The sequence below is a fragment of the Mauremys mutica genome, chromosome 4 (assembly GCF_020497125.1).
Source record: "Mauremys mutica isolate MM-2020 ecotype Southern chromosome 4, ASM2049712v1, whole genome shotgun sequence".
NCBI classification, from domain to species: domain Eukaryota; kingdom Metazoa; phylum Chordata; order Testudines; family Geoemydidae; genus Mauremys; species Mauremys mutica.
Window position 1 is genome coordinate 7,334,408 of NC_059075.1, and position 18,955 is coordinate 7,353,362.

At 48.8% G+C, this 18,955-nt stretch overlaps 1 protein-coding gene across 1 annotated transcript in view; it reads left to right on the top strand.

Annotated features, from left to right (window-relative positions):
• The first annotated feature begins 1,071 nt into the window (after window positions 1-1,071).
• The window catches only part of ABHD12B (abhydrolase domain containing 12B), a 30,163-nt gene continuing 12,279 nt past the window's right edge, over window positions 1,072-18,955 (top strand). Inside the window, exons 1-8 of the mRNA XM_045014164.1 lie at window positions 1,072-1,185; window positions 7,905-8,026; window positions 12,744-12,843; window positions 14,041-14,160; window positions 16,111-16,141; window positions 16,493-16,538; window positions 16,629-16,758; window positions 18,525-18,565. Coding sequence (XP_044870099.1) covers window positions 1,079-1,185; window positions 7,905-8,026; window positions 12,744-12,843; window positions 14,041-14,160; window positions 16,111-16,141; window positions 16,493-16,538; window positions 16,629-16,758; window positions 18,525-18,565 — 697 coding nt within the window. The 5' untranslated portion in view covers window positions 1,072-1,078. The remainder of the gene's footprint in view (window positions 1,186-7,904; window positions 8,027-12,743; window positions 12,844-14,040; window positions 14,161-16,110; window positions 16,142-16,492; window positions 16,539-16,628; window positions 16,759-18,524; window positions 18,566-18,955) is intronic.

The following is an 18,955-nucleotide window of genomic DNA, read 5'->3' on the forward strand; positions in this document are numbered from 1 at the left end:
CTATCACTTTTTTGCAGTTCATCAAGCCTGGAATAGATCATTTAACTTTGAAAACAGCCGACTAGGGCAAGGCCCCATGAGTTTATACTGCACCTGGGGGGCTCTGGAGGTGTCAGACGGAAGGTGCGGGGGGGGGGGGGGGTCGGCCTCCCTCAGCCAGCCCACACCACCTGGGGCTCCGGTGGCAATTTAAAGGGGCCCAGGGCTCTGGCCAGGAACTCCAGTCCCTTTTAAATCATTGGCCCTGGTGCAGCTGCCCCTTTTGCCCCCATCAGCGTCCCTACAGCCGGGAGAGGGCAAAAGGGACAATGACATGGGCGGCAGCCGTTTAAGGAGGATCATTTGCTGCTGCAGCGCTTTAACATCGGCTGGGTATGGGCTGGTACCAGCTTCTTACCACTAGGCCGTGCTGGCCCCCCCCCTTGGTGCCCCTGGGGGGTCAGTTCTTGTGACTGATCCTGCTCCCCAGCCCCTGCTGCATACAGGGGAAGAGGGTATCTGCCGCGGGTAAGGCGCCGAGGGGGCGGGTCCGAGCCCGGCTGGCCCCGCCCCCCCGCAGGTGCCGCAGGTAAGGCGCGGAGGGGGCGGGGCCGAGCCGGCCTGGCCCCGCCCCCCGCAGGTGCCGCGGGTAAGGCGTGGAGGAGGCGGGTCCGAGCCCGCAGGTGCCGCGGGTAAGGCGCGAAGGGGGCGGGTCCGAGCCGGCCTGACCCCGCCCCCCGCAGGTGCCGCGGGTAAGGCGCGGAGGGGGCGGATCCCGCGGGTAAGGCGCGGAGGGGGCGGGTCCGAGCCCGCCTGGCACCGCCCCCCGCAGGTGCCGCGGATAAGGCGCGGAGGGGGCGGGTCCGAGCCCGCAGGTGCCGCGGGTAAGGCGCGGAGGGGGCGGATCCCGCGGGTAAGGCGCGGAGGGGGCGGGTCCGAGCCCGCCTGGCACCGCCCCCCGCAGGTGCCGCGGATAAGGCGCGGAGGGGGCGGATCCCGCGGATAAGGCGCGGAGGGGGCGGATCCGAGCCGGCCTGGCCCCGCCCCCCGCAGATAAGGCGGCGGGCGGCGGGCGGCGGCGGTCGACGTAGAGCTGAGGATGAAGCGCTGCAGCCAGCGGGGAGTTGCGCCGCCGCCCGGGCCCCAGGGGGAGGGTCCCGCGGCCCGGGCTGGAGACCCCCCTGCGGGCTCTCCGCGGCCCAGGGGGTAAGTCCCGCTCCGCTGGGGGAGGGGGCGACTCTCTTCTCCCCCCTCCCTCTCTCCTGCTGCTGTGCACCCTGTGGGGGGGTGTCTCTTCTCCCCCCCCCCCCCGTGTGTACCTGGGTAGGTCCCCCCTCCCGGGGGGTCTCCTCTTCTTCCAGCCCTGCCCTCCTCCCCCCCAATCCCTGCTCCAAGTGAAGTGATGCCAGGTGTGCAGCGCCTGGACCTGCTCCTGCCTGGCAGGGGAGGGCTGCTTGGGGGTGCCTGGGGGACCCCTGCTTCCCCCACCCCAGTGGAGGAGTGGGGGGGACTGGTGATGCGCTGCTGCTTGTTGCCCCACTAGGGGGCTGTGAGGGGGTGGGGGGAGTGCAGAGCAGCCCGAACCTCTGTCTGCATCCCGGTCACTGTCCCCACTGGGCTGTGTTGTGAGGCATCAGGAGCGGGCGGCCTCCCTTTACCCAGCCCCGGTGGGGACAGTGACCTGCATGCAGGGAGCCTGGCCTCGCTCCCCAGCCTCCTGGGTGTCTGTAGGAGCCGTGTTGGGGGGGGGGGGCGCCAGCAGCTTTGCCAAGTGCTCTTTGGGTCCAGGTCAGTTTCCCCATGTGGGTGCAGGAAGTGAGTGTTGGGGCTGGGGTGACCAGATGTGCTGATTTTTATAGGGACAGTCCTGATAGTCAGGGCTTTGTCTGAGATAGGTGCCTATTACCCCTTGTCCTGATTTTTCACACTTGCTATCTAGTCACCCTATTGGGGGGAGCAGGAGGGGGGAGGAGCAGCCCCCAGGGGCAATGGAAGAGGTGCTATGCCCATGGGGGTCAGGGGTGTTATTTTCCCTAAGGCTGGCCCTGACTAGCTGCATCTGCTGGCATATGTGAGGGTTGCTTTATGCACAGGTACCTACGCTCTTTAATAGTTTGGCTTGCAGTGTATTACACCCACTGCCAGTTCAGTTTGGCTTATTAAAGCAGAAGCGATATCGATATACTTTACAGTGGTTACAGATTGCTCAGAGGAACGTTGCCGATCTGAAAGGAGGGCTAGCGCATGTTGTGTGACCCCAAATAATAACCAATTGCTGCTAGCTTTTACATAAATTCTGTACATAGACTATACTAGATACTTCTTCTGGGAACCCCAAAGAAGGAATTAAAGTTACCACTTTCTTCTGCTTCCTTGGGTTAACAGATGTGGAAGAGCAACTAGCTTCTGCTTTAACAATCCTCCTTAGTATTCATCCATTCGGAGCTCCGTTGGCTCTTCTCCCATCTACTACAAATTCCAGCCTGTTTTTCTTAGCTTTCTGCATAAATCACCTCCCACTCTACCTTTAATTATTGTTTCATCTCTCTAGAGATCAGAATAGGTTGATAAACTCTTATCCAAAATCTGACACAGTAGTGCAATCGGTCTCGTCTAAGATGACTCTTCATGGCGTCTGTGAGTAATTCTCACAACTGTTCTGAGCTGCCGATGCATCCAGTGTTCTGCTTGTTTTTCTGATGTATGTTGTGCTGACCTTATTTTTTATTAGTAGTTGCCAAGATGTGCTTGGCATCAATAATCATACAAAGTATGGTTTATTCTTCAGGAGCTTAGTCTAAGGACTGGGTCAACATAGGCAGGGAAAGGAGAGACAGTTTCCTAGATTTTCCTGCTCTGTCTTCTAGAGAGCTTGTTAAAACAGACATTCTCACTTTCCATTTCAATGTAAACAAGTCCCCAGTTAGTCATTTTCCTGCCTGTGGTTCTACCCTTTCTACAGGGGCGGCTCTGGACATTTTGCCGCCTCAAGCACGGCGGCATGCCGCGGGGGGCGCTCTGCTGGTCGCTGGTCCCGCGGCTTTGGTGGACCTCCTGCAGGCGTGCCACCGAAGGCTGCCTGCCTGCTGCCCTCCCGGTGACAAGCAGAGCGCCTCCCGTGGCTTGCTGCCCCAAGCATGCGCTTGGCGTGCTGGGGCCTGGAGCCGCCCCGCCTTTCTAGATTGAATTGCCTTCGGAGACTCTTATGTTGCAGACTTTTCAGGGCAGGAGTTGTCTTGGTTGTGTGGCACCAACATGTGGAGAGCTGGCCATCCAGTTCAGCATTCTGTGTAAATTACCATGGTATGAATGCACCTTCTTCTGAGTCATTTATCTGAAAGTCTACAACTGTGAATGGCTAGGATCATAAAACCTTAAAATAGACTGAATTGCTTTGATTTTTCTTGGATCAAAAGTAGTGGCTTGTAACTTCCTGCCTCCTTGGTACCTACTGCTTGTGAAAAGTGACAAACTGACAGTAAAGGAGACTGAAGTCCCCTTGCCCAGTCACACACCAAATACAGCACAAATAGTGGTAGCGTATGGGCTCCCTTGAAGTACTGAGGTCACGGCAGGCCCTTTATCCCAGTACAGATCTGCTGAATAGTTCAATTTTTATTAAACTATGTGTGGCTCGTGTTTCTATAAAAAGAGAAGCATTCTCAGGCTGAAACAAAAGTGTCACCCATGGAATATATTACAATTCAGTTCCCATCCAGCTACTTTCTTAAGCAAGTTTTCCCCCATTCCTATCTGAGAGCCGTTCCTGCTCTAGATGGTAAACTCCTTGGTGCCTGGGTGAATTCTGCTCTGTGCAGCTCTGACTTCACAGGGAGGCTGCATGAAGTGAAGGATGGGCTAGAAAGAACTTGGCTCTAATGTGACCCGAAATGTCATCGATGCATTTGTATGTTTGGGCTCTAGCCAGGCATCAGCCAATACGATGTTAATTACAATGTTAATTACGATCAGTTAATGAAAGTGTGAGTCATTATTAGGGTAGCAATAACAGTTGGCATAATTCAGCCTACCACGAGGCTGGTCAGAACATTTGCTCAAAAGCTTCTGTCTTGTTCTAGGGTTATTGTCTCAATTTCTTCTGTAAAAACTCTTCCTCCATCCACAGCATTTACCCCACTTCTGATACCTTTCCTGCCATATTACTTTCCCTTCTTCCGTGACCACCTTCGTCAGTGTCTCCTCTTATGCACTGACACACGCTTAGGCTGTCTTGCTTTCTGGAAAATCTGCCCTGTTTTTTAGATGTACAGTGAATTTGTACCCCTATTACCTCAACCGTCTTCTACTCTTTGAGCCATATCCTCAGCTCGTGTAACGCCCTTGACTCCAGTTGAACATCTCCAGCTTATGTGAGCTGAAGACGCTGGCCCTTTATACTCAAACATCTAGTTCTCTTCCTCCCTTTCCATAACACTCCACATTAGTGTCTTTCCTTCAACAGGAGCTGTGTTAACAGAGCTCTGGTTTGAAGTTTAAAACTTCCTGTTGCCTGTGAGACATTCATACTCTGGCAATCTCCATGAACTGCAGCAATCTAGCTAGGCTTACATTGGCAAATAGCTAGCTTGCTTTCCGATGAGTATCCTGTCATGTTGCTGGGGGTGGCTGAACATGTTTGGACAGTGCCCTCAAAGGCTAGAGCCACATCCAATAGGAACAGCATCTTCTGGGAAGCTTTTGAGTAATTCCTGTTAGTGTGTGCGTGGGAAGCCCTTTTACCTGACTCAACAGTTGCATCATGATCCAGCATCATTAGCTTGCAAGACTCCTCATTTCCCCAGTGATCCTGTGAACTTTCTCTCCCAACCTGGGACTGTAACTCTGGAAAATCTCCTGTAGTTCTTGGTGTATTCATCCTCTTTTGGGTATTAATACATTTCAGAGGTAGCTTTGTGCTGCACTAACCTAACTGATAAAACTGAAGCAATTAATAGGCGCTTCCAGGCTGTCTTCAAAGTCTGGGTGTTGCATGCACAGACTGACTGCATTTGCAGAACGGCTAGAGCAGTAATCCATGTTTGCTCACAGCATGTTCAAATTCTTTCGAAAGAAGAGTGCTGCTTTTCAAATGGGGCCCCCAGCTCGCTGTGTTGCTGCAGAGGTGCCATCTTTGAGTTGCATGGGGATACTTGACCCCTGCTCTACGTCACTATTCCCCCCCATGAGTGCTTCAGCCTCAGAGCACCCCCAGAGTTGGTGCCTATGCAAGACAGGCTGTGTTTATCCCCATCTGACAGATTGGGGGTGGGGAATTGCAGTATAGAGAGGGTGCATCAGCTTGGGCAAATCACTAAGTCTGTGCGTTCCTTCTCTAGCACATCAAACAAGGTTATTCTCTACTTTCAACATCCTCTGCCGTCGGTCCCCACCCTACCTATCATCTGTCATTTGCTATTGAGCTGTCAGTGCTTGCCTCCAATTGGCCCATCATGTCAGCCTGTGCTGCCCAGTCATTAAACTTTCAAATAAGTCCCTTCCTGGTTTCTCCTTAGCTGCCCCTCAAATGTGGGAGGAGCTCCCCGTGAACATCTGCAAAGCTACCTCCCTAACCTTCAAATCCCTCCTCAAAACTCTCCTACGCTGCAAGGCCTGCAAAAAAAAACCAAACTTGACTATTGGGCTACTGGTGTGTTGTGACTGCTACCTATTGCCAATGTTACCCCGGCGACACGCCTTTGAAGTACTGGTACATAGTCAATATTCATAATTTTAGATACAAAGATGATACAAGATGTTTATACTTTGATCATACAGCCTCACTCCTTATTGTCCTCTGGGTGCTTACAAACTAATCAGTTTGTACTAGTATCTTTCCAGGTATCAAAATAGGCAGACTGGTCTAGAATTCCCTGGGTCTGCTTTGTTCCTCTTTGTGAAGAAAGGTACTGCCTTTGCCCTTCTCCAGCCCTCTGGGTTCCTGCCTATCCTTCATGAGTTCTCAAAGGTGATTGCTAGCAGTGCCAAGATTGCCCAGCCCTGATCTAAGGGTACTTCAGGAGCTAGCTGCAGCAATCTACAGCCTGGGGGCCGCATCTGGCCATCGAGCTCCTGTCAGGGAGCAGGATCCAGGGCTTGCCCTGCTCCAGATGGGGATTGGGGTTGGGGGTCTTGCCCCACTCTGCACATGTTGTGGCTCCTGGAAGCAGCAGCATGTTCCCCCCTCCCCCCAGCTCCTACATGTAGGGGGCAGACAGGGGACTCTGCATGCTGCCCCCGCCCCAAGCACCACCCCCGCAGCTCCCATTGGCTGGGAACCATGTAGGAGATGGAGGTGGGACATGCTGCTGCTGCTGCTTCTGGGAGCTGCTTGAGGTAAGTGCTGCCTGGAGCCTGCACCCCTGTCCCAGCCCTGATCCCCCTCTCACTCTCCAAACCCCTCAGTCCCAGCCTGGAGCAGCCTCCTGCACCCCCTGCCGGAGCGTACGCACATGCACACACGCACCTGAACCCCCTGCCCCAGCCTGGAGGAGCCCCTTTCTGCACCCTGAACTCCTCATTTCTGGCCCCACCCCAGAACCTGCTCCCCAACCCCCAGTTTCATGAGTATTCATGGTGCCGCCCCATACAATTTCCATACCCAGATGTGGTCCTCGGGCCAAAAAGTTTGCCCACCCCTGCCTTAGATGAATTTCATCAGGCTGTGCTGACTTGAATACATCTAACTTACGTAAGATTCCTTAACATGTTTTTCCCTATGTTGGCCTGTCTTCCTTTCCCCTTGTAATATTGTGTTTGAATATTTGGTCTCCATTAGCATTTGTAGTGGAGACTGAGCAAAGTAGCTATTAAACACCTCAGCCTGCTTGATTTCATCATTTATTAGCTCTTTCCCTCTAAGCAGGGGACCTGTACTCTTTCATCTTGCTCTTAATGTAGTTCTAGAAACTTTCCTTTTATGGCCCTTGCTAAGTGTAACGTTGTGCGTTAGCCTTCCTGACATTCTCCCTGCACGCTTGTGCTATTCCTTAGAACCCCCCTTAGCAATTCATCCATGTTTCCACACTTCGTAGGATTCTTTTAATTTTTTTAGTCATTAAAGGTCCAAACTGTATTACAAATGTGCACATATATCAAAATACTCTGAACTTTTGAGGATACGCGTGAGCCTAAATGAATCAAGTAGCATTTAATTAAGATTTGTCCTCCCACAGCATGGTGGGGCGGAAAAACCTAGGTCAGCCCAACTATCTCAGACAGCAAATACTTATTGCATCTTGCCTCCTGGAAAGCAATAGGGCTTAAAAACTGAGTAGCGTGTGCAGTGGAGGTAATTGTATGTTAACATCGAGGTTTAGAAACATGACTTCTGAAGCACTGCCGGAAAAGAGGTGTAAAAAGTGAGGACTAGCCTGGTCTGAAAACTCTTAGGCACAGCATGGGGCACTGATGTGCACACACTCTGAACGGTGATTCTATTCCTGCCTCACGAAAGACGGCTTTAGAAGAATTGAACAGGCTGTTGATGAGAATACGGAAATCCCTGTGCACATGCTGCCTTCTCTATGCCGAAGAAGTGCTCCAGCTTGTTCGTGCTCCTCTTGAAGTACCTGAGGATCGTTTCCCAGACTTGGCATAGAATACAAAAGATGGTTAACTTGAGTCTCTGCAGGCAGCGGCACTGCTGAGCAGTACTACAGCAAATCTAGCAGTTGGTGCGCTTAGGCCTCTAGTGCCTGACAGGGAAGTGACTTCTTTTAAAATAGCTTTTGCAAGAACGTTAACTTTCCCCCTGCTGTGGAAGAAAACCCACCCCTGCAAAACTCTAGGTCCCCTTTTTAATTGTGTCCATAAGCTAGAGACTTGACCCAACCCCTCCCTCCCACAGTCTTGCGTAAAGACCCCTAAACTAACTCTAAATGTTTTCTTAAAGTAATGTATATTAATGGCACTTATTTGTCTTGCAGGAGGAGGTCATCCTGGTTATTCAAAACCCTAATCCTGCATCTCTTAATTATTTATGTTTCCGTACCGTTCCTTGTACGTCTCTTTCCTGCGCTGTTGGCCAAGTTTGTCTTTCTCAACATTAGTAAGTATTCCTCCCACTTACTTGTGCGGATAAGAAATGATGTGGCACTCATTGCATTTCTTTCTCTATTGATTATCAAAGTGCAAAAGAGGCGGCTTGTGAGCAAAAGTGTACGTGTTGCTTTTCTAGTATCAAAGCTACGCATGAGCGTGTATCAAGGGCTAAGACTAAAAGTAACTGGGGGATTCTGGCTAATTTGAAGAGATTTCTGGGATGTGAAATAAAACCTTATTGTAAACCTGAAGCGGTGTGGTGTGAGAAGGGCAGATTGACAACACTTCTGCAGTGCAGCTGGGTTGGTGGGATGAGAAATGCATAGAGGTTGTTGAGTAAGAATAGCAGCTTCAGATGAAGGCAAGGGACAATGGGAGATCCCTCATTGGCCTGACCTTCCTGGTGGCATTACATGTGTTACTCCTGGGGGAATTCTGCGCCAAAAAAATTAAATTCTGCACACTTTTAAAAAAAAAAAATTCTGCATATTTCTTGTCAAAATAATTCACATCCACTTTGATTGAATTAGAGCTACAAAAAGTAATTTTCCTCTGATACTCACCCCTTGTCAACTGCTTAGAATAGGCCACATCCACTCTAATTAAATTGGCCTCATTAGCACTGACCCCCCATTTAGTAAGACAACACCCATCTTTTCATGTGCTGTATATTTATATCTGCCTACTGTATTTTCCACTCCGTGCAGCTGATGAATTGGGTTATATCCCACGAAGGCTTATGCCCAAATCAATTTGTTAGTCTCTAAGGTGCCACAAGGACTCCTCATTTGTTTTTACTGATACAGACTAACACAGCTATCCCTCTGAAACAATATAATCACACCAGTTTCAATTCGTTTGGTCATTTATTTCAAAATACCAGTCAGCAAGTTTGTCTGTAACAATACAGACAACAAAGATTCAGGAAATGTTTTTGACAAATAGATCCTTACTAGGCATCTTAATACAGAAGTTTGACTCATAATTCCTTTAAACTACGAGACAGAACTGTGTTTCTTGCACCCCTCAGAAGCCGTGCAAAGGCTTGGGGGAATCGGGGGTGTGTGTGTGTGTGTAACAGAGGAGCTGAGGGAAGTCATTGCTGGGAAGGAGCCTGGGAGTGAACCTGGAGGGTGGTGGGGTATGAATGGGAGAAGTGTAAAACTTTTTTAATTTTTGAGGGGCGGGGGGGATTGTTGAGGAGCCTCCCCCATGCAGACCTTGGCTGATCCCTAGCCTCTCCCATTCAGTCAGGCACCCCCACTCCCATCCTTCTGAACCCAGTTTGTGACACACACCCCAGCAGCCCTGTGTGCCCCATTCTGTCCCCCCATGTCTCTTCACCTGGTCACCTGACCCTGTCTGGGGGGCCAGGTGATGTCCCGATTTTATAGGGACAGTCCTGATTTTTAGGTCTTTTTCTTACGTAGGCTCCTATTACACCCCCACCCTGTCCCGATTTGTCACCCTAAGGCAGGGCACTGTAAGGAATGCAGCCTCTTCTCCTCTCCATTGGCTGCTACAATGAGCCATCTGCTGTCCTGGTGCCACAGCAGCCCCTGGTGGCCAAAAGGCATAACTGCAGTGCCTCGCTGGCAGAAAGTATTTTCTGTGGAGGAAAAAAAATCTGCAGATGACATGAATTCTGCGCATGTGCAGTGGTGCAGAATTCCCCCCAGGAGTAAGTGTGTACTCCCATAGTCAGTCACTGCCTCAATCACAGGGCCAGGCTTAAGGAGCTTAGAGTGCCTTTGAAGTCACTTGAGTAGCTAATGGAGGGACAGGGGAGAGGTTGTGTTCCCAATGCCTCAGACTTTGCAGGCATATTTTTAGGGCCTACTTTTACTCTGCATCTCTCAGGCTTTTCCCAAAATAAAGGATTTAAAAATACTCCTGATTGCTGTCAACTTGAGTTTCTTGAGGTATCTTGGAACAAGCTACACAAACTTACTGAGCAAGCTCTGCCTTTACCAGGGATGCTGAGGCTGTTATACGTAGAGAGTGCAGGAAACTTATGTTATGCAATTCAGGAAGTTTCTGGAGAGTGTTGGACAACTTCCTGATGCAAGTGCTGGAAGAACAAACTAGGGGCCATGCTCCTCTTGACCTGCTGCTCGCAAACAGGGAAGAATTGGTAGGAGAAGTAGAAGTGGGTGGAAGTAGAAGTTGGTCACTGGGCAGCAGTGACCATAAGATGGTTGAGGTCAGGATCCTGACAAAAGGAAGAAAGGAGAGCAGCAGAATACGGACCCTGGACTTCAGAAAAGCAGACTTTGACTCCCTTGGAACTGATGGGCAGGATCCCCTGGGAGGCTAATATGAGGGGGAAAGGAGTCCCGGAGAGCTGGCTGTATTTTAAAGAAGCCTTATTGAGGGCGCAAGAATAAACCATCCCGATGTGCAGAAAGAATAGCAAATATGGCAAGCGACCAGCTTGACTTAACAGAAATCTTTAGTGAGCTTGAACACAAAGGAAGCTTACAAGAAGTGGAGACTTGGACAGATCACTGGGGAGGAGTATAAAAATATTGCTCGAGCATGCAGGGGTGTAATCAGGAAGGCCAAAACACAATTGGAGTCACAGCTAGCAAGGGGTGTGAAGGGTAACAAGAAGGGTTTCTACGGGTATGTTAGCAACAAGAACATGGTCAAGGAAAGTGTGGGGCCCTTAATGAATGGGGGAGGCAACCTAGGGATGTGGAAAAAGCTGAAGTACTCAATGCTTTTTTGCCTCAGTCTTCACAGACAAGGTCAGGTCCCAGACTGCTGCACTGGGCAGCACAGTATGGGGAGGAGGTGAGCAGCCCTCAGTGGTGAAAGAACAGGTTAAGGACTATTTATTTAGTAAAGCTGGACATGCACAAGGCCATGGGGCTGGATCTAATGCATCCAAGGGTGCTGAGGAAGTTGGCTGATGTGATTGCAGAGCCATTGGCCATTATCTTTAAAAACTCCTGGTGATCGGGGGAGGTCCCAGATGATTGGAAAAAGGCAAATATAGTCTCCATCTTTTAAAAAAGTGAAGGAGAACCTGGGGAACTACAGACCAGTCAGCCTCACCTCAGTCCCCAGAAAAATCATGGAGCAGGTCCTCAAGGAATCCATTTTGAAGCACTTGGAGAAGAGGAAGGTGATCAGGAACAGTCAACATGGATTCACCAAGGGCAAGTCATGCCTGACCAACTTGACTGCCTTCTATGATGAGATAACTGGCTCTGTGGATATGGGGAAAGGGGTGGACATGATATATCTTGACTTTAGCAAAGCTTTTGATACCATGTCCCAGAGTATTCTTGCCAGCAAGTTAAAGAATGGTCTAAAGGTGGATAGAAAGCTGGCTAGATCATCGGGCTCAATGGGTAGTGATCAATGGATTGATGTTTAGTTGGCAGCCGGTATCAGAGTGCCCCAGGGGTCTGTCCTGGGACTGGTTTTGTTCAACATCTTCATTAATGATCTGGATGATGGGATGGATGTCATCCGCAAACTTCCTGAAGGTGCAAATAAGCTGGTAGAGGTAGATAAGCTGGAGGGTAGGGGTAGGGTCCAGCGTGACCTAGACAAATTAGAGGATTGGGCCAAAAGAAATCTGAGCTTCAACAAGGGCAAGTGCAGATTCCTGCACTTAGGACGGAAGAAGCCCAGGCACTGCTATAGGCTGGGGACCGACTGGCTAAGTGGCAGTTCTGCAGAAAGGGACCCCGGGATTACAGTGGATGAGAAGCTGGATATGAGTCAATGGTGTGCCCTTGTTGCTAAGGTGGCTAACAGCATATTGGCTGCATTAGTAGGAGCATTGCCAGGAAATCGAGGGAAGTGATTGTTTCCCTCTATCTGGCACTGGTGAGGCCACATCTGGAATACTGCATCCAGTTTTGGGCCCCCCACTACAGAAAGGATGTGGACAAATTGTGAAGAGTCTAGCGGAGGGGAACAAAAATGATTAGGGGGTTGGGGCACACGACTTATGAAGAGAGACTGAGGGAACTGGGCTTATTTATTCTGCAGAAGAGAAGAGTGATGGGGGATTTGATAGCAGCCTTCAACTACCTGAAGGGGTGGGGGGTTTACAAAGAGGATGGAGCTCGGCTGTTCTCAGTGGTGGCAGATGACAGAACAAGGAGCAATGGTCTCAAGCTGCAGTTGGGGAGGTCTGGGTTGGATATTAGGAAACACTGTTTCACTAGGAGGGTGGTGAAGCACTGGAATGGGTTCCCTAGGGAGGTGGTGGAATCTCCATCCTTAGAGGTTTTTAAGGCCCAGCTTGACAAAGCCCTGGCTGGGATGATTTAGTTGGGGTTGGTCCTGCTTTGAGCAGGGGGTTGGATTAGAATACGAGATGAACTCCTGAGGCTGGCAGAGATAGTATAAATATGTACAATCACTTCTCTGTGTGGAAGTGCTGTGTATAATATACACTTGAAGGGGGAAAGATTTCAGAACTGCTTGACGCTGGTCTGCCTGGGCTCCCATTGAAGCCAAAGGTGAAAAGCCCTTTGAGGTCAGTGGGAGGAGCTAGTTGAGTGCAGAAGATTCCACCCATGATAGGTTGGGATTGGGAATTGGGTTTTCTCGCAATAACATGAAACATCTTCCTAGGAATCTGATACTCTGCTGAGTTTGACTATGGACATGAACTAATCCTGACTAGCTATCAATAGGATGTTTACTGCACTGTGGGGGGAGAAATTGCCACTTAGTATTTTGTGGTTTGTCTTTCTCAGTGGCATTTCCCTTTGTGGACTTTGGGAAACCTGAATTGCTGCTGAACCATACTGTAAACTTCTATCTCACAACCGAACCGGAGGTCACCATCGGTGTCTGGTGAGTAGACAACCAGGTCACTCAGATTCTCATGGACTAGCAGAAGAAAAGTGTTTTAACCGTAACATATACCCAGGTGAGGTCTGATGTCTAAGAATTCCAAATCTCAAATTCTATTAAACACCTGGATACCATGTGGCACGCAATGTAAAAATCTGTCAACTTAAACTTTCTAAATTCTCCAGCTAAAACTTTATTCTTACATTCTGCATAAAGCTGTAAACTGGAGCGACAAAGCAAAGTAACAGCTTGCATGTCTCCAGAAGTTGTTTTTATTGTTCACTTCTACAAAGCAGCAACTGTATCTGGATGCAAAGCGCTTGACTCTTTGACCAGATCTGTTTGTGCACACACACCTACATTCCTGGGGCTAGATAGCCTGATATTTAGCCACCTGCCCATGTATGCCAAGGTGCAGCAGTGCAGGTACAAAGTCCATGTGCTCATGGGCATGCTAGTGAAAATCTGCCTTGAATCTCAAGCTGGGTCGGCTAGCAGTGGTGTGCTGCAGAGCGCGGTGTGCTGGGGTGGCTCCAGGCCCCAGCACGCCAAGCGCGTGCTTGGGGCAGCATGCCACAGGGGGCGCTCTGCCGGTCGCTGGGAGGGCGGGCGGCAGGCAGGCGGCCTGCCTGCGTGGGGTCTGTTGGTCCTGCACGCCTGCAGGAGGCCCACCAGAGCCGCGGGACTGGCGACTGGCAGAGCGCCCCCCCGTGGCATGCTGCCGTGCTTGGGGCGGCGAAATGTCTAGAGCCGCCCCTGGCTGTGTGCCTTGGTTCCTCCACTGGATGTTCAGTATTTCCCCATTATTCCTGTACACTGGCTGCCAGCAGATGTGTCCAAAGCCCTTTATCTGTCGCAGTGTAGCTGTTCCTGGCTACTGGACTGTAGTGGTGATATGTAGCTATTTTAAAAACCGAAAAACAATGCTGCATTATGTTCTGCTGAATTAAAAACCTAGTATTTGGTCTAACAATTGTTTTTCCTCTGCGAAGGGTATTCTGTGTAGAGTAGTGGACAGAGAAATGGACGGAATCTACCTAACAAGAGGCTGTGCTTGCCTGGTTTTTGAAGACCATTAACTAAATACACTTCCCAGTGTCTGATTCATGAAACAGTAGCATGTCTCCTTTGATCAGCAATGGAATATCCAGATGCACTTGAGCAGGCTTGTTAATTACATACTCTTGGTTCTTCTAGGCATGTTTTGCCTGCTAGCAGGGGGATAGAAGCTCAAGGGAAGGACCACAGCTGGTATGAAGAAACTCTTGCAGACGATAATCCCGTTATAATTTACCTCCACGGCAATGGAGGTAACAGGTGATTAACATGAATAATACTACATTTGTAGGTGGTTCTACATCATGTTGGGTATATTGTGTTGCTTGTGACAGTGACATCTGTTGCTGTCAGCTGAAGACAGGAATAGTTTGACTGTAAACTCGAAGTCCCCCCTCTGCCAACACACACTGCTCTTTCACTCTTGTGACCTTTTTTTGTAGAGACTGCAGACTTATTCCTGACTTTCTGGTGGTTTTATGATGTGGCTTGTAATACTGTTTGGTACCCACTCTGTCTCAACCACTTCTTGTGTCTTCTCGGTTGTAGGCTCTTGGGGCAGGAGCTGTTTGTAGAATCCCTAGCCCAGTGCGGCTTCCACCATAGATAGGTTAAAAACAGTTAACTGTCTCCTATAAAGAGAATTCTGTCAATTCAGCATGTCAGACTGAAGTGTCTGCCTGTCCTTTCTCCATTACTGTGCACAACTCCTCCATCCTCCCTCTTTGACTCACCTCTGCATCCACTCCCCACAATACACCCTCCTGCCTGCCAGTTCTGTCTGCATGGCCTCTCCTGTTTCCATTGCCAAACTCTATTCCAGGCCGTGATTGTCTCTTGCCTTGACTCCTGCTCACGTCTCCTTCTGGCCTTCCTGCCAAGCCTTCCAAAACACTACTGTGGTGATCCTTTGCCTGGCCTGATGCTATGACAAAGTCCAGCCTTTCCTAGAATTCCTTCACTTGACTCTCTGGTCCTTCCATATCTTCAGATTCCTCATTCTCACCTTCACGGCCTGCTGCAATTTAGCTCCTTCCTGCTCCTGTCTCCTTTCATTCCCTCCCCCTCCCATGTCCCCACACCTTTGCTCAGTCCAAGTTGCTCATTTTGTCCTTCCCCTATGTCTGCCTTGTGCCGTCTCCTTTCATGCCTCCCCTTGTGCCTGGAGCCTCCTTCCTGACCAAGTCCTGCCCTGACTGGACCTATAGAACCTACTGATGTCATGGCGAGAGTCACGTCAGGATTTGCCCCACCTGTGTGTTGCAGTCATACCCTGAAACGCTGCCGAAATGTTGGGTGAGCCCCATCGTAGCCAGCCTTGAGGAGCTGTCTTCCGATCCCCTTGGAATGGCTGTAAAGTGTGACTAGACTGGATTTCTTTTAAACAATGCTCTTTATTTGGCTGTTGACTCTGAAAACAAGTTATTGATCTAAACCGCCTCTCCCTGGAGGCAGACTCGTTTTTAAACAAAATTAAATAGCCAGAGCCTCCTTGTTTGTTTCTTTCTGGTATTTCAGCAACTATGGACTTGGGAGCGCATGGATGTATATGGCCAGAGTTGGTGCCCGTGCGCTGAAATGGAGTGTTGGGCTTCCATCTCGCTGGCTATCACTTTAAATCTTTAGTGATGATCAATTTTTATAGCATCTTGGGTGCTAAAATATTAGGCAGTTAACTTTCTGTTGCTTGGTAAAGCTTTGTCTTTACTCCCAAATCTTGTAGTGGCTGTCTTAACACCCCCCTGCCCCCCAAGCATAAACTTGACCGCTAATCAATATGAAAAAATTGTGCTATAAAATAACTTGCACTTGAAATATTGGAGAAATGTTAAATTTGTTCTAAACTCCTCTGTTACTTAAGGTTCTCGTATTGTATTCTAGAGGCCAGGACACCCATTTTGGATCTAATTGGAGGTGAATAAAATTTCCTGGGGCTGATTCAATGAAGGAATAGGCTAACTGATCTGTGAAGGTGGCCAGCTGCAAACTGTTGGTTCCTATGCTGTGGTCAGATTTAAAACTATCCTCTAGTGTAGGGCCACAGTGCACAGACTAATCCATTTTAAGAATGCTGAAGAGCACTTCAGCTTCCTGTTGTCTTTAAAGAAGCTTCATTTCCTCCTTTTGCCTATAATCTGGGTGCCCCGGTAAACAGGACTTGGTCTTAGAATCAATGAATCCTTGTTAAAGCTTTTTTTAACTCTTCTACAGGGCTTCAGGGCACCGAGTTTCCTTGATGAAGGTAGGTCAGACCGATACGAGTGGGTATTGAGACTTTCTCAGATGGTATCCCAGAATACTGCTTGTTATCTCGCTTCCCAGGGTAGCATACCTCACCAACAAAGATTGGTAGTGCCAAATCCTGCTCATTTGTTTTTACACAAGCAAGCCAAGTGCGCACACCAGAGTGGTGGCTAGGAGTCGGGCAAGTAAATCTAGCTGGTACCAATCCTTCCTTTCCATGGATTGGGGATGCACCATTGGCGGATGGTTCTTCTAGCACCCTACCAGTAGCTCTGAGTTTTGTACAATAAATACACTGGCTGCCCTAGTCTGTCATTTGAAGTGTAACGTTGCTTAATTTCTTAAACAGGTGATGAGTGGTGCAGGCTTCCATATACTGGCTCTTGACTACAGAGGTAAACTTAACAAAACAAAAAACAACAAAGCTGTCTCACTGTTTGTTAAAATATTGTTCATGTTATAACCCCTAATCTGCTGCCTCCCAGGGTATGGGGACTCTAGTGGCTATCCAAGTGAGACGGGACTTACTACAGACGCCATGTGCCTCTATGACTGGGTAAAAGCCCGGAGTGGAAATAGCACAGTGCTCTTCTGGGGACACTCCTTGGGTAGTGGGTAAGTGTACTGGAGACCTGCCAAAGGATGTAGAGTCTAGGGATTGTAGTGAAGCATCCCTTGTGTTGCTGAACAAATGGGTAGTTGCTGTATAACCTAAAATACCAGGGTGGGTTTTAATTGCAAACATGTAATGCAGCTCTCCTCTCCCCCCTCTGATCTCAGCTACTGCTAAAACTTCCTTTTTAATAAAGGAAAATCCTGTCCAATCCCCTATTTCTCCCATTAGGCCTTGTTTGTTGTAGGAAAATGGCTTTGTATTCACACTTCAGTGACTTCTAAGGCACTGAACTCCATAGACTGCCTAGAGAAGGGGTAATGTCCTGGGCCAGAGGACTGGAAGAATGCTCAAGTTATGCCAGCGTTTTAAGGAGTGAACAGGATGATCTGGGTAACTCTAGGCCTGTTGACGTAAATCCTGGTCAAAATGTATGGAATGGCTCATATGGGATAAAGTTAGTAAAGAATTAAAAGAAGGTAAAATAATTAATGCCAATCAACATGGGGTTAGGGCAAATAGCTTTCTGCAAACTGTTTCTTGCAACTGTCGTTGACAAAGGTAATGATGCGTAGACTTTTGTGAGGCAGTTGATTTGGTACCATATGACATCTTGTTTAAGAAACTAGAAACATACAAAATCAACATGGCACATATGAAATGGATTAAACTGGCTAGCTGGTACATCTCAATGTAACTGCAAATGGGGAATTATCTTTGAGCGAGGTTTTTTTTTTTAAGTAGGGTTCTGCAGAGATTGGTTCTTGGCTCTATTTTTATCAATGACCTGGAAGAAATCAAAATGACTGATAAAGCTTGCTGGTGACCCAAACACTGGGGGGAGTGGTAAATACCGAAGAGTATAGGTCACTGATACAGAGCGATCTTGGTCACCTTGTAAACTGGGCAGCCATAAGCAAACGTTTTACAGTACAACCAAATATGAAGTCCTACCATCTAGGAACAAAGAATGTAGGCCATAGTTATAGGCTGGGGGACTCTATGCTGGAAAGCAGGGACTCAGGAAGGCTTTGGGGGGGTCATGGTGGATATGGAAGCCGAACATGAGCTCCAGTACAATGCAGTGGCCAAAAATGCTAATATATAAACGGGGGAATCTTGAATAGGAGCAGAGGTTATCTTGCTTCTGTATCTGGCACTCGTGTGACCACTGCTGGAATACAGTGTTCAGCTCTGGTGTCAACAATTCAAGAAAGATGTTGGGGAAAAATTGGAGAGGGTTCAGCAGAGAAGAGCCACAAGAATGATTAAAGGATTGGGAAAACCTGCTTGATGGTGACAGGCTCAAGGAGCTCAATTTATTTAACTTAACAAAGAAAAGGTTAAAGGGCTGTCTTGATTAGTCTAAAAGTATCTACATGGGGAACAGAAATCTGATGATAGAGGGCTCTCCAGTCGATCAGAGAAAGATGTAACAAAAGCCAATGGCTGGAAGATTAAGCTAGAGAAACTTAGACTAGAAATAAGGAGCAAATTCTTAACAATGAGGGTAATTAACCATTGGAACAATTTACCAAGGGTTGTGATGGATTCTCCGTCCCTGGAAATGCTTAAGTCAAGAGTGGATCTTTCTGAAAGAAATCCCATTTCAACCACCACTGTTGGACTTGAAGCAGGAATTGATTCAGGGGAGTCTATTGGGCTGTGTTATAGGGGAGGTCAAGTGAGATGAACCCAATGGTCAGTTCAGGCCTTAATTGATATATCTCCTTTTAAAATGCACTGACTCCTCTCTGCTTTCCTACAGAGTAGCAACAAACCTTGCAAGAAAACTGCTTGAAGAAAAAGGTAATTCTCAAATGTTTATAACCAGGGGCTAGCCCGTCAGCTGGGTGGAGCTGAGAGGCGCAAGAGTTAGTCACAGCTCGCTGTGATCACAGCCAAACTTAGAGCAACCTAAGGGCTTGTCTACACCGCACTGGCTAGGTTCAGCTCCCAAGGGCTGTCAGCCAGGGATTGCAGGAGTGCACTGTGCTTCTGGCATTTCCTGGGTGCTGGGGGATGCAGGGTGGGTGAGTGGCCTAGGGAGCTGGCTCTGCACCCATTGGAACTCCTCTCCATGGGAGGGGAGTTGGCAGCTGCTCTCTGCTTCCTTGGCACTGTTCAAGTGCCAAGCAGGGCAGACCTAGAAATTGCAGTAACTTGAAGTTTGTTGTCCAGCCTCTTTAATTTTCAAAG